This window comes from Pygoscelis adeliae, unplaced genomic scaffold, assembly GCF_000699105.1.
Source record: "Pygoscelis adeliae isolate BGI_AS28 unplaced genomic scaffold, ASM69910v1 Scaffold429, whole genome shotgun sequence".
Taxonomy (NCBI): Eukaryota; Metazoa; Chordata; class Aves; order Sphenisciformes; family Spheniscidae; genus Pygoscelis; species Pygoscelis adeliae.
In genome coordinates, this window is record NW_008825561.1 from 504,976 (window position 1) to 518,622 (window position 13,647).

The 13,647-nt window shown below is 39.8% G+C and overlaps 1 protein-coding gene across 1 annotated transcript in view; it reads left to right on the forward strand.

Annotated features, from left to right (window-relative positions):
* The window catches only part of LOC103923928 (protein unc-79 homolog), a 113,706-nt gene that overhangs the window by 16,289 nt on the left and 83,770 nt on the right, over nucleotides 1–13,647 (forward strand). Inside the window, exons 11-21 of the mRNA XM_009332368.1 lie at nucleotides 2,058–2,288; nucleotides 4,226–4,416; nucleotides 5,315–5,438; nucleotides 6,666–6,806; nucleotides 8,195–8,416; nucleotides 9,015–9,242; nucleotides 10,661–10,802; nucleotides 11,216–11,295; nucleotides 11,380–11,528; nucleotides 12,594–12,751; nucleotides 13,106–13,287. Of these exons, the coding sequence (XP_009330643.1) occupies nucleotides 2,058–2,288; nucleotides 4,226–4,416; nucleotides 5,315–5,438; nucleotides 6,666–6,806; nucleotides 8,195–8,416; nucleotides 9,015–9,242; nucleotides 10,661–10,802; nucleotides 11,216–11,295; nucleotides 11,380–11,528; nucleotides 12,594–12,751; nucleotides 13,106–13,287 (1,848 nt within the window). The remainder of the gene's footprint in view (nucleotides 1–2,057; nucleotides 2,289–4,225; nucleotides 4,417–5,314; nucleotides 5,439–6,665; nucleotides 6,807–8,194; nucleotides 8,417–9,014; nucleotides 9,243–10,660; nucleotides 10,803–11,215; nucleotides 11,296–11,379; nucleotides 11,529–12,593; nucleotides 12,752–13,105; nucleotides 13,288–13,647) is intronic.

Genomic DNA, 13,647 nt, shown 5'->3' on the forward strand with positions numbered 1-13,647 from the left:
GGCCAAGAAGGCCAATGGCATCCTGGCCTGTATCAGAACTAGTGTGGCCAGCAGGAGCAGGGAAGTGATCGTGCCCCTGTACTCGGCACTGGTGAGGCCGCACCTCGAATACTGTGTTCAGTTTTGGGCCCCTCACTACAAGAAGGACGTCGAGGTGTTAGAGCATGTCCAGAGAAGGGCAACGAGGCTGGTGAGGGGTCTGGAGAACAAGTCTTGTGAGGAGCAGCTGAGGGAACTGGGGTTGTTTAGCCTGGAGAAAAGGAGGCTGAGGGGAGACCTCATCGCTCTCTACAACTACCTGAAAGGAGGCTGTAGCGAGGTGGGTGTTGGTCTCTTCTCCCAAGTAACAAGCGATAGGATGAAAGGAAATGGCCTCAAGTTGTGCCAGGGGAGGTTTAGATTGGACGTGAAGAAAAATTTCTTTACTGAAAGAGTGGTTAAACATTGGAACAGGCTGCCCAGGGAAGTGGTTGTGTCCCCATCCCTGGAAGTATTCAAAAGACGTGTAGATGTGGCACTTAGGGACATGGTTTAGTGGACATGGTGGTGTTGGGTCGACGGTTGGACTCGATGATCTTAGACATCTTTTCCAACCTTAATGAAATAGTAATAATAAAAAATGATGTTTTGTAAAGACTGAAGGCCTATGTTTCCGCAGGTAGAATTGAAGTGAGAACAGAACAGGTTTTGTTACACTGTACATGCCTCATCCTTGACATTAAGAGTCTATCTTTCTGTGTTAGGGAGGGGGAGCTCACTGACTTCATTCTGTTCTTATAAAATCTTTTGATCTTTCTGTAGTGAGTATTGGCAGAGATGACAGCACAGATTGTGAGAAATAGTGGGTTGCTGTTTTCTTTCATAAAATGAATACCTCTCATCTAGAAACTGGACAGAGCTCAAGAGTTCCTATTAAAAAGGCTGCCAGCTGATACTACCTTTGAGTTAACAGTCAGCTGAGACAAGCACCAGGAAGCAAACACCTTAACTTCAGCCTGCAACAAAGTAGAACAATGAAGATTGTACTTTGAATTGGCAAGGGTGTTGTTAGCTGCCTCATCCCAAGAAAAAAACACGGAGGAAAAGCACTTGTTAGATGGGTTCTGGTCTTCTCTGGGAAGCAGCGCTGTCAGCTGTTTCCCCAGAAATGACATGAATGTTTCTCCATTGTTCACTTGCTGCAAGGCAGCAGTCACTGGTTTCAGGTTGCCAAGTGCTGAGAGTGCAGCTTTCACTAGGAAGTGGCAACAAACAGCTGATAGGTGGTTAAAGTAGCTTCCTAAATCTCCTGTCATCTGTTATTTTCCATTCTTTGGGTTCAGTGCAGCAGCCTGACTTGAAACTTTGTCTCCTGTCCCTAAAAGATACCAAGAGCTCAGTTAGCAGGTAATTAAGGGCTTAGCAGTGTGCCTGGTCTGTGAACTGGGGTACAGACTTGGTCTCAGATTTGGGACAGTTTTACAGTGCAGACATCATTTTGGAAAGAGTTTGGAGGAGGGGAAAAGAATATTAATTATTATATGAGAATTTTTGAGAACGTAAAACTCATATGCCCGCCCCAAATGAGGACAAAAAAATCAAAATTGGAATCTTTTTGCAAAGCAAGAGACTTAGTATACTTAATACTTATTATATTAAGTAGACATCTTCTTTCAGACTTTTTGAAACTCTTAATTTCGTTTGTCTTTTTTTCTTGTATGTTTTATATGTGTGTATGTGTATCATATATTTTACCAGGCGTTACATTACCTTTTGAAATGAAAAGTAATTTTAAAGTTCAAAGCAAAAGGCTTCAGTTTGTCAAAGCATTCTGTATAGATATTTTCAGTGTTGAAACTAAGAAACAAAAAATTCAGTGCTTGGTTTTTTTCCTTCTTACTGTTATTTGGAAATGTTTTGTGAATTGTCCTGTGCCAAACTCTACTTAAAACTGATCAGCTCATTTGTCTTCTATGTAATCTGCATCCTCGTTATCTCTGAGAATATGCAAAATATAGTAGACAATTTGCCGCCTTTAATTCTAGAAATGAAACTTGATTTGTGTTTCTGTCTTCCAGGTGAGCCTTTGCACTCCCAGTGAGAATACACCCACAGAGAGTTTAGCAAGGCTGGTTAGCATGGTATTCCAGTGGTTTCACTCTACAGCTTACATGATGGATGATGAAGTTGGTAGCCTGGTTGAAAAGCTCAAACCCCAGTTTGTTACTAAGTGGTTGAAGACTGTTTGTGATGTACGGTTTGATGTCATGGTTATGTGCCTCCTTCCTAAACCAATGGAGTTTGCCAGGGTAAGAATAATTTATCTGAAGGTTCCTTTATTTGCCTCAGAGATTAAAGTCTTAAGTATAAAGACCATTTCTCCCCCAGCTCTGTCAAGGCAAAAGAAATCTCAGTGGTTGAGGGAGCAGTGGAGTTCAGGAATTTTTCCTCTTCATAGCATTTTTAGTTTTACTGTGTTAGAGAGTGGGGATTATTTACAGTAATATGAAGACAGGTTGGAAGAATATTATAGGTATTGAAAGATACTATACATTTTTGATAGCTACACATTTCCGTTATGCTGCTGAAGCACCCAAGCTTGTCTTTAGTAAAAGGTATCATTTATCTGCTCCCAGTTATAAGCCTGTCCTTTACTAGTCCTGCTTTACTAATGCTTCTCTGTTCATTGCATACTTCATCTCTGCAGCTGTGAATTAAGGTTCATGGAATCACACAGTTGTAACTGAAAGGAACTCTGGGCATACTGATGCCCTGTAGCTCCAGGTACCTAATTTAAGTGACTCAGCTAAGAGACTAGTCTGCTATGGTTCATCTTATTGCATATGGAAGATTTATCTGGAATGTCATTCAGGGTGCCTAAGTGATACTGTTGCTGGAATTGCTTCTAGAAAGAGTCTGTCTTTCTGTCCATTAATTATGAAGCAGAACTCGCCACTTAACCTGGATGGTAAAGACAGGCAACAAAGTCAGACATGTGAATATTCCTCTATAGAAAATGAAACATCATGAAAATAGGAACTTTATATTTGAGAGGTTTAAGACTTTTTCCTCATTTATCACTGCCAACTATACTACATGTGCTTTTGTAAGAAGACTTTCATTTTGTGACCCTCTTATGTAAAATGTCCATGGGACATGTTGGTTTTGTTTCCTAAATTTAAGTGGCTAGGCTAGGAAGGGCCATAAAGACTTGATGTGATATATTACATCATCAGGGATGAAGTGTGCATCCATGGATTTTTTTCATGACCTAATATGTGGGATTTGCTGTATGTGTACAGACCAGCATGTGTATGTGTCTTACTCTAAACCATCGCTCTGAAGAAACACCTGGCTGTGGGAGGACTGGAGGGCAGCTTAGGAAATTTGAGAGGTGGATGGATTAATTGAATGTTAGAACTGAAGAAAAGAGATCAGGGCTTTGAGGCTAAAGGGGAAAACAAGGACTGAACCTTATGCTGTAATCTGTTACGGATCTTTTTCTTGTCTTGGATCCAGCCCCTTTTTTTGAGTTTTATTACCCCCACTGCAATACATAAGACTAGACAGACAACTTGCCAGATTTGCAAGGGTTCACTAGAACATGAAGACAAATAGCCATGAAATTAGCTGTGATGAATGGAGAAAAAATAGCGTGTTGGCTGAGATTACCAGTAGTTGCTGCCAAAACAGCAGGCATCTCTAGAGCCATTAGTCAGGAATGGCAGATGTGAGCTGAGGTCAGTTAGAATAATTAATCTCTGTAGGCCAGTTACTTATTTACTTAGAAGTGTATGTTTTGGCTTCCATCACTTAAACCTTTCCCTCAAAAAAACCCAAAACAAACAACCACAGAAGAACACCTGGTACAGAGCAAGTTTTTCAAAATAAAGACGCAGCACTGTAACAAGTTGCCCAGAGCAAATAATTGAAGGTGCAAGTTTGACCGAACAAATCTGTGCCTTGTTGAGAACTGTAAACAATGAGAGGTTACTCTGTGTCATGGCCTGGAAGTGAGCAAACTTCATCTAAACCTTGGACAGTGCTTTTATGTACTGCTGGTCAAATGAGAGAGGAAAAAAACCAATGCAATCCCCATGGCTGAATTCTAAATTCAGGCTGGAAGGTGCTGATAATCGCTCCCCACAATTTCTCGGCTGCAACACACTGAGCAAATTTATGGTGCTGGGCAAGTTACAGGGACTAGAAATATGTTCATGAGTATGATTCCTGGAAATACCCACAGGTTGGTGGATACTGGGACAAATCGTGTAGTGCTGTGACCCAATTAAAAGAAGGGCTGAATCGAATCCTTTGCTTGATTCCGTACAATGTGATAAACCAGCCAGTGTGGGAATGTATCATGCCAGAGTGGTTGGAAGCTATAAGGACGGAAGTGCCTGATAATCAACTGAAAGAGTTCCGGGAAGTGTTGAGGTATGTAGACATATGTAGGAACCATTCTGTTGTTGCATATGTTGATTGTTGAGGGTTTTAGCACAATAAGATGGTGACAACAAATAAAATGCCTGTGTGCAATGGACAGTAGTGAGTGAATGCTTCTGAATTTTTTGTGACATATTTAGACTAAAGCACTTAAGCTTTTGGAACATTTCCTTTTATTGCTCCTGATATCCTTGAATCTGTATCAAGAGCCAACTATATGGATGCTTCTTTGCTGTGAGCAAGGCACATTTTCAGTGGCTTCCTGCAGCACGGTGGAAGAAGCATCTTTCTGTTCCTGGCTAGCTGTTGATGAGAAATGGTGGAGATTAGTAGAGCTGGCACTGAAAGAGTGATGATTTGTATTGATTTAGCTAATATCTTCCCCTCTTGAGCAAAGAAAACGCCAGAATAAGAATGGTGGCTGGCTGAGTCATGATTTCATGTCTGGTGTATGCCTTTGACAATAAAACGTCACATTGCCTTTTAACTGATGAAGAGGCTCTGAAACTGACTGTAAATTCATTTGTGGTATTGATGTAAACTTTTTTAGTGTAAACATGGAATAGTGGAGGAGTGATGAGATGAGAAATCTTCTGATTTTTACGTTAGATGTTGAAAAAGATATTGCTATCAAATGAAACTGGGCATGATATGAGGTGTGATGTAAATTCTTAAGGTGCATCGCCAAATTCAGAGATGACCTTGTGCAGTCAGGGCAGGTGGTATCAGCAGCCTAGCTCAACTCCCGTGGAGGGTGGGGATGCAAGTAAGTTTGCAGAAGCATCGTCGATGCTAGTAGTGAGATTGCCTTTCTACCAGTTTTCTGTTATATTTCACACAATGTATGCCATGGTAACTCAGTGATGCTATATTTTTTCCTACTTTTCAGCAAAATGTTTGACATTGAACTTTGCCCTCTCCCTTTCTCCATGGAGGAGATGTTTGGCTTCATTAGCTGTCGATTCACAGGGTATCCGTCCTCTGTGCAAGAGCAAGCATTGCTTTGGCTGCATGTAAGTGTCTTCTCTTGACAAGTCATGCTGAAGCAGCTTATGATTTTGGAAAAGAAAAAAAAAAAAAGTGGGGGGAGAAAAAAAAAAGAAACCACTTTTCCAAGGATCATGGAACCTTTCTGCCCTTTGCTTAGCCCCAGTGTAAGGATGGTTGGTAGACAGATCCTGGGAAGCTTTATGTTCCTAGCCCACCATGGGCAATATATTGGACGCCTGGAAATTCCTTTTACCTTTGAACATCAGTTGTGTCTTTAGGGCCATTCAGCTGTCTGACTTTTTGCCAGCAGTAGTTTTTAGTCTCCACAGAATTTGGTCTGTAGATTCCAAAATTATTTCCAGACTCCAGAAGCAGCTGTACTTGTTCTCGCATATGAAGATCTGGATTTGACTAGCTCTGTACCCATCAAGCTTTCTGCTGCTCTGGTGCTTTTGTGCTATATTTGTCCACAAAGCTGGTATTCACTCAGTGTTCATATTCAAAAGCTACAGGGACAATCATGTCAGCTGGGGGCAGTGAATTCAAAAGGGTATAAAATTTGCTACAGCACCTCAGAATAATACCTGTATTCTTCATTATAGCTTCTTTTCTGCTGAGGGTTATTTTGGTTAAGCCTCTGCAAAGACCAATTTACCTGATGACTGTAGCAATTTTCATATATGCAGAGTTTTCAAGTAAAGTACTTTTTTTTTTTTTTAAGATTTTTCTTGACCTAATAACAGTTAATGACAAGTACGAATGAACTCATATTTCTCTGAGTGTTGGTGACAAAACAGATGATGAATATTCCCTCAGTGATTTGCAGATAACCATCCTATGTTGACACCTGTAGGCAACCATTCTGACTGGATTCTTAGAGTAAATGCAGGAATTCAGTTTTAAGTAATAATAAATATAGTAAATAGTTATTCATCCAAGCATTGGTGGTAATTTTGGTTTACAGAAATACTTTTGTGGAACTTCACATCCCTGTGTGTTTGTGCATAAAACTGATCTCAAGGCACACCAAGTGGATGCCAACAAATATTTTGAAAATACCCTTTTGTTTGCCCATTCTCCTTTGCCCTGATTCTAACAGAAATCTAAGCTCGCAGCTCACTTCATTGAATCCCAAAATCAAATGCATGGAACTTGCTGAACTGAGGGTCATATGAGAAAGTTGCTTATAAAATGTCTGGCATTTTTGATCAAACTTGAAACATGCTTTTTTATTTATTGTTTTTCCTCAGGTGTTATCTGAACTGGACATTGTTGTTCCTCTTCAGTTACTAATCAGCATGTTTTCTGATGGAGTTAATTCTGTAAAAGAGTTAGCAAATCAAAGAAAATCGAGGGTCAGTGAACTGGCGGGAAATCTTGCAGCTCGGAGGGTAACTGTTATTTATCCTGCTTATTTTTTTGCTTAGAACAGTTTTCCTAATAGAATGCATGTGAAGAATTAAAAAGTCATCTTTCAATGTGGCAACCTTTGATTGGAAATATTATAAATTTTGAAAATAGAAGAAAATTGGCATGACTTCTTCAATTAATACTACTCGGTCACATGGTCAGTGTAAAGATAATGCAGATAGGAACTGCAGAAAAACTGTGCAGTTTTTTCTTAGTGAACTGGTTTGTTTGGGATACGTTTGGAGTGTTCTTGGTATCTTTTCCAACCATTTTCATTCTCTGCACCTTCTACTAATAACCATCAACAACAAGTTGTTATGGACAACTGGTCACCCAGAGTGAGCTTTTGTATTCTAGTACAAATTTGGGCCTAGGTATGTTTTGGAAGGGTGACAGAGCAGAATTTATTTCTGCTTCCCTGAATTTTTTTTTTCCCCATCCCAGAGATGCAAAAATTGATTTAAAGTTGTCTGTCAAAGGCTTATTGTCTGGAAGAAAACATGTACAAATCTGTAGGCCCTACACATACTTGGACTCATGTGAGTAACTACCCAGTAGTCTTGGACCAAGTGCTTCAAGGACAGCAGGAACAAGAGTGCTTGAAAGGTCAGATCTTTAGATTTAAGGAACTACAGCATCTCGGCAGTTGATATTTCCTTACATGTGGTCTGCCTGTCTTCTGATGTAGCTCCACAGAGAGCACTCCAACACCTAGCCCATGACCGCTTCTAAACTAAGCAGAAAGAACAGACAAACTTTCTGTCTGGTCTTTCTTCAGACCATAGCTGGCCTAAAAATAGACCTCGTGTCATCTAACTGTGTATCTTCCTGCAACACTTAGAGGTTCTCAGGGTGTTTTAGGTGGCCTACTGTGGTGCGGACGTAAATCAATGCAGACATGCACATCAGTGCAGATATGCACATCTTACCGTTGTGTCTTGTTCATTTCCAGCTACCTGTATCCTTGGTATAGCCTTAGTTACACTGTTCTCTTGAGATAGCCTCCTACTATTGAAGTTCCTGTCCCTGGATCATGGAGCAGATCATTGTAACCTGATGGCCACTGTACTGCCTGCACCAATTTTCTGTTTGGTTTATGATGTTAAAATTCCTTGTTAGTAGGAATAAGATGATGAATGTCAGCCACTTAGCTTAAGAGAATATATACATCTGTGCAGAATATGATTCCTGTACGTCTATCATATTTTATCACTTAATGGTATTGAGGGACATGTGTATATTTTGCAAAAAAGTTACAGAAGGGAATAGTAAGGCTGTCAAAGTTCCTGCCATTTTCTGCAGTTTCATATAGAATGAGATTGCTTAAATGCGTAACAGTCATTTGGACATGTTGATTCTTTGTCTTCAGGTAAGCGTTGCTTCTGACCCTGGGCGCAGAGCTCAGCACAACATGCTGAGTCCTTTCCCAAGCCCCTTCCAGAGCCCGTTTCGGAGTCCAATACGTAGTCCTTTTCACAGCCCTTTCAAGAACTTTGGACACCCCAGTGGAAAGACAATTGATTTTGACTGTGAAGATGATGAAATGAATCTAAATTGCTTCATTCTGATGTTTGATCTCATCTTGAAGCAGGTACTCACAGAAGAAAAACACCCATGTTGAGGGGACACTGAAGTTCTGTAGTCACTTTTGGCTCTCCTTCAGTCCTATATTGACTTCCTTTCTGCTAAGGGACTGGCATGAACTATAAGGCATTTAAATCCCTCTGTCATCTGCCTTTACCCATATAGGAGTTATAGGTTCATGTTCAATGAAGAGAAGTTGGATACCTCCACATTCATGTTAGATAGCTCATATGAGTGAAACGAACTTCTCCTTGGAGATATGTTTATTTCTACAGACTAGAAGCAGAGGCTTGTTGATAGGCTTAGATTAGATGCATAATTTTTGGATAGCTAAATTTGTACATTGTGAATCCAAGGCCAAGTGTTTTGGATAACTGTCTCCAGGTAAAATTCATGGATCCTGTGCTTGAAATTGTCTATGTACTCCAGCTGTTCGAGGTTGGGCCTCAACACCAGTGGCAGTTTAAAATTGTGAGTTCCAGTTTATGCCAAACTCTTCCCAGTACTGTAATGTAACACTAGCAGAAGTGTAGGAATAGGCAGAATAGTTAGCGCTCTGGCTTTTAAATAAATAATAAATTCTTACTCTTTTCACTCTCTTTCAGATGGAACTCCAGGATGATGGTGTCACTTTGGGCTTAGAGAACAGCATTTCAAAAGATATAATATCCATCATAAACAATGTGTTCCAGGCACCCTGGGGTGGTTCTCACACCTGTCAGAAAGATGAAAAAGCAGTTGAATGTGGTCTGTGTCAGTCCAGCATTCTGTGTTACCAGCTGGGTTTTGAGCTGCTGGAACAGCTTGCTCCAAAAGAAGAAATCAGGCTTGTGGTAAGTAGAGCAGGAAAGGGCCTATATTATTGGTGTGCTGAAACTCCTCTTCATTGTTTTCATTACATTGTGCACAAGGGAGCAAAGCTGCGCTGACCTTTGGCATGGAGGATTTGGGAGGTTAAAGCAAAATGCCATTGAATTGTAAAATTTCCTAAGTTTGTATTGGTTCAAAGAACCCGGGGAAGATGACAATATTAATCCAGTATGAACTCTTCTCCCATCAACATTGAAGTGCTGTTTCACTTTGGAAGGACACTCCTGTGATACTGTGTCTTAAATAAAATGTGGAATGTTAATACTTAGTGCTTTTCATCTTCTTTTAAAAGCTAAGAGTGGGTATTTTGAAATGGTTAATGATTTTGAGTGAATCAGTTGTCAAGTGAGCAAGCCTTTGTACTTGCTTGATTTTTGAAAATGCTGAGCACTGTTGAAAAACAGAATATACTTCAGGGTGAGTATCCAACTTTATCAGACACAGATATGTAGTCTTCAATTGCTAGTCATCATTAAAGTTCTCTGTAGCTTTGCAGAAGAATTGAAACATTACCTGTGGTGTGATTAATTTTATTTTAAGCTGTACGTCTGTTATACGCAACTGTTCCATCTGATAGTTCAGAAGACCTCATAGTTCCCCTTATTCTGAGTCCTCATTTGCTGTGGCATGGTAGTGGCAGGATGTTTATTAGTAATTTTTTTTCCATGGTGGGCATAGTGATGCCTTTTGATGTGTAAAAGTTTTGGAATTCCATTTGGATGTGTATGCTAATAGTAGGTATTGTGCATGTCGTATTCACTAACTTGTGCTAGAAAAATTATCTCATGCCCTTTCAGTTCAGATTCTCACCTCAACTGAAAAGTAGCAAGTGGGGAAGTCTTTTTGAGTGCTGGGGCTCGGTACCATTTCTAGGATCCACCTTGCGATTTATAACATAAAGGCCACAATGGCAACCTGTAATCCTGAGCTCCTGGCCACAGGCAGAAATAACTCCAGCCTGGTCCTTTTTTCAACGTAAAAGTGATGGAAGTAGCTCCTTCCTCTAAGCCTGTAACTCTACAGTAGTGTAGGAAATGCGCCCTGCTCTTGTCTGTTACTCCTTTGAGGCAAGGATGACAAGTTTGGTGAAACTACGGCCCTGTGATTGGATCCACCTCAGCTCCAATATGGATATACAGTTTCAGTTAAGTGTTATCACTTAAATCCATGTTTGAAACATAGTCTTCCTGTCGGTATGCATTTGCTGATGCAGAATTTTACGTATGCAGGTGATTTGAATGCACAAGTGGACATGGAACTAGACAGTGTCTGCCTCATTTGAGCTCAGCTTATCACACCAAGTGTAACTTAAACAGCAGGATATGGCCTCATGTATTTAGATAACATCAAGAAACAAATTTAACTTATTATATTCTTAAAGGAGCCCACAGATAACCTCGAGGATAGTCTTCTGTATACTAGACCTGAGTTTATTATAGGAACTGAAGGAGAAGAGGAAGACAAATCAGCACCAAAACGTGGAGAAAACCCAGGAAATCACACAGAGACCACAGAAAATGCCGGTAGGTGGAGGGTGAGAAGGTTGAGTATTTCAGTAAGGCTTTAAATGAAATGCTTCTACTCATATAGAATACAAGGTTCTGAAGCGGTCTTTCAAGTCCAACAACGCACAGTCACTTTTTTCTCATGCATTTAATTCTTTCAACATATTAATTAAGTAGGAAGGCTGTACTTATGTTGATAGCAAGTGTGACTGTCTCTCAAGAAAGTGTTAGAAGAAATCTTGGCTTTTTGAACATATAAAGTAGCAAAAACTTTACATGCCAAATTCCGTGCTGTAGTAACTTTACTGACTGGGGGGTTACTGTGGCTAGAATTAATTTCTCTCTTGTCACTTTGACATTCTTTAGTTTCATTTTGAATCCAAAGATGAGAGAACTTTAACAACATTTTATGTAACTTACATTTTTAACAGTGATAAAGAATGACACAGAAAGAAAATTTTGTTATCAGCAACTTCCAGTTACCTTGAAGCTCATATACACTATATTGCAGGTAACATTGATTACTTGTCTATTTAGTTTGAATTTTTGGTTAACTGGCGTCATCGTGCTGAGAGTAGTACATCTGCTTACACAGGAAATGTCAAGGTTTGAAGAACCAGACATTCTTTTTAACATGCTGAACTGTCTGAAGATCCTATGTCTTCATGGGGAATGCCTGTATATAGCAAGAAAGGACCATCCACAATTTCTTGCCTATATTCAAGATCACATGCTGATTGCAAGGTAGGTTTTTGTCACACATTTTGTGTTCACACTTCGTTGGTTCTCCAACTATACACTCGTTGTTGGCATCAAAGAATTTGAAGGTTTAGTATGGAAAATTAACAAAGGGTGATAGGGAAATGTGGAAAGGTTAAGCAACTGTATAAGGGCACATTGCACAGGCTAATTAAGAAGTTCCAAATGAAACCAAGGTACCCTGCATTGTCCATCATGGCTACTCTGTCATGCCTCACTTGTTTTGCAGTGAGTCAGAGCTTCTCAAATTGAATAATAGCATTGTCTGAGACTGAGGTATCTTCCCTGACTCTACAAAATAAAAGAAAGGATGATGTAGAAGCAGGCACACAGTTTATAGGGCTTTAGCATTAAAGCTCATAGAACAACAGTATTGCACCTTATTTTTAAGAGGTAAAGGAAGTTTTTTCATTTAGAATCAGAGTGAATTGGATTGAAATCTGCATTTTAAGATTCTTTCTGGAGACAGGGACTTTTGCAGAAAACTCACTGAAAAAACATCAGCATATAATGTTCTGAAATAGAGCGTGTTCATCAGCGCTTAGAGCTGCTCTGTATCAATTTCACTGAGCATCCCCTGAGACTGTAGGGTTTTAGCAGACTAGAGAAACTGTCCTGAATCTAAGTACCAGCAAATTGTGAACACCCGACATCTTAGTCGCTTGTGGGTGCACATGATTTGTGGTACCAAGACAGTTCATGTGGCTTATGCGCTGAAGCTAGTTGTGCTGAAACTGCTAATTCATAGCGTAGATTATGTTCTATGGCAGTTGTGCCTTGAATTAGGCAAACTCTTGTCAAATCTGAAGTATTTCAATGTAAGGAATATTTGAACCTGGATTTTCAAGAAAAACTGCTGTAGTTGAAGATTTGCAAGTATCTCTGTTCTCCTGCCAGCAGCTCTGTAGTATTCACATAAATGCCCAGGATGGCTCATAGAGATTTTAATGAAAAGTGCATTCCCACCAACAGTACAGTGGTAGACATTTAGAAGAAAGGATGTCAAGGGAGTGTTTTTATAAGCAGGTTTGCTCTTTTTGGTCTTTCCAGCTTATGGGGAGTTGTGAAGTCTGAGTTCTCTCAGCTTTCTTCCCTGGCAGTCCCACTACTTCTTCATGCACTTTCACTTCCCCATGGAGCTGACATTTTCTGGACAATCATAAATAGCAATTTCAACAGCAAAGATTGGAAGATGAGATTTGAAGCAGGTAGGCCTGAGAAATATATACTATTTGCTCTTTGTTGCTTCACTGAAGAGGTAGAGCTTTCTCTGCTGTAACTGAGGGGGCCTATAATAGATGATTATCTTTTTGCTGCTTTGGGGAGTTTTGGAGATAGTTTGGTACAAAACTATGGCACAACAATGCAGTAAAATAGAGGAGAACATGAGACATTTTGGACAATCAAAGTAAAATCAAAATTACAACACTTGCCAACTAGTTTTTGTTGTTACTTTCTCAGATGTGCATATTTCTAGGAGAGGTACATTAATCAGGTCATAAAGAAGCCATTGCCTAAATTAATATGCATATTTTCTTTGTTTGGGGGCATGGCTGCTACAGTGGAGAAGGTGGCTGTGTTGTGCAGATTTTTGGATATTCACTCTGTGACAAAAAACCACCTACTGAAGTACTCTTTGGCTCATGCATTCTGCTGTTTCCTGACTGCTGTGGAAGATGTCAACCCAGCAGTAGCTACAAGAGCTGGGCTATTACTTGACACCATAAAGAGGCCAGCTTTACAGGTAGGTTCGTTATATGGGAAAAAATACATTCAAAAAGGAAGCTGGGTTTTCACCCAAAGTTGAAAGTGGTTCAGGCGTACAGCATCATGGTCACTGCTAATACCTCTTTAGGCAAGCCTTATGAGTCTTGGTAATTGACATATGTACAGAATAGCCAAGGGAAATGATACTGCCCTAGCCCCAACTTAGAATCATAGAATCATTTAGGTTGGAAAAGACCTTTAAGATCATCGAGTCCAATCGTAAAAACTTTGACTGCAAAGGATTACTGTTGCATTTGAACTGTTATTGTAGAAAGCTGTAAATGTTTTTTATTATTTTAGAATTTATTGACACTTTTAAATTTAAAAATAAATTTGT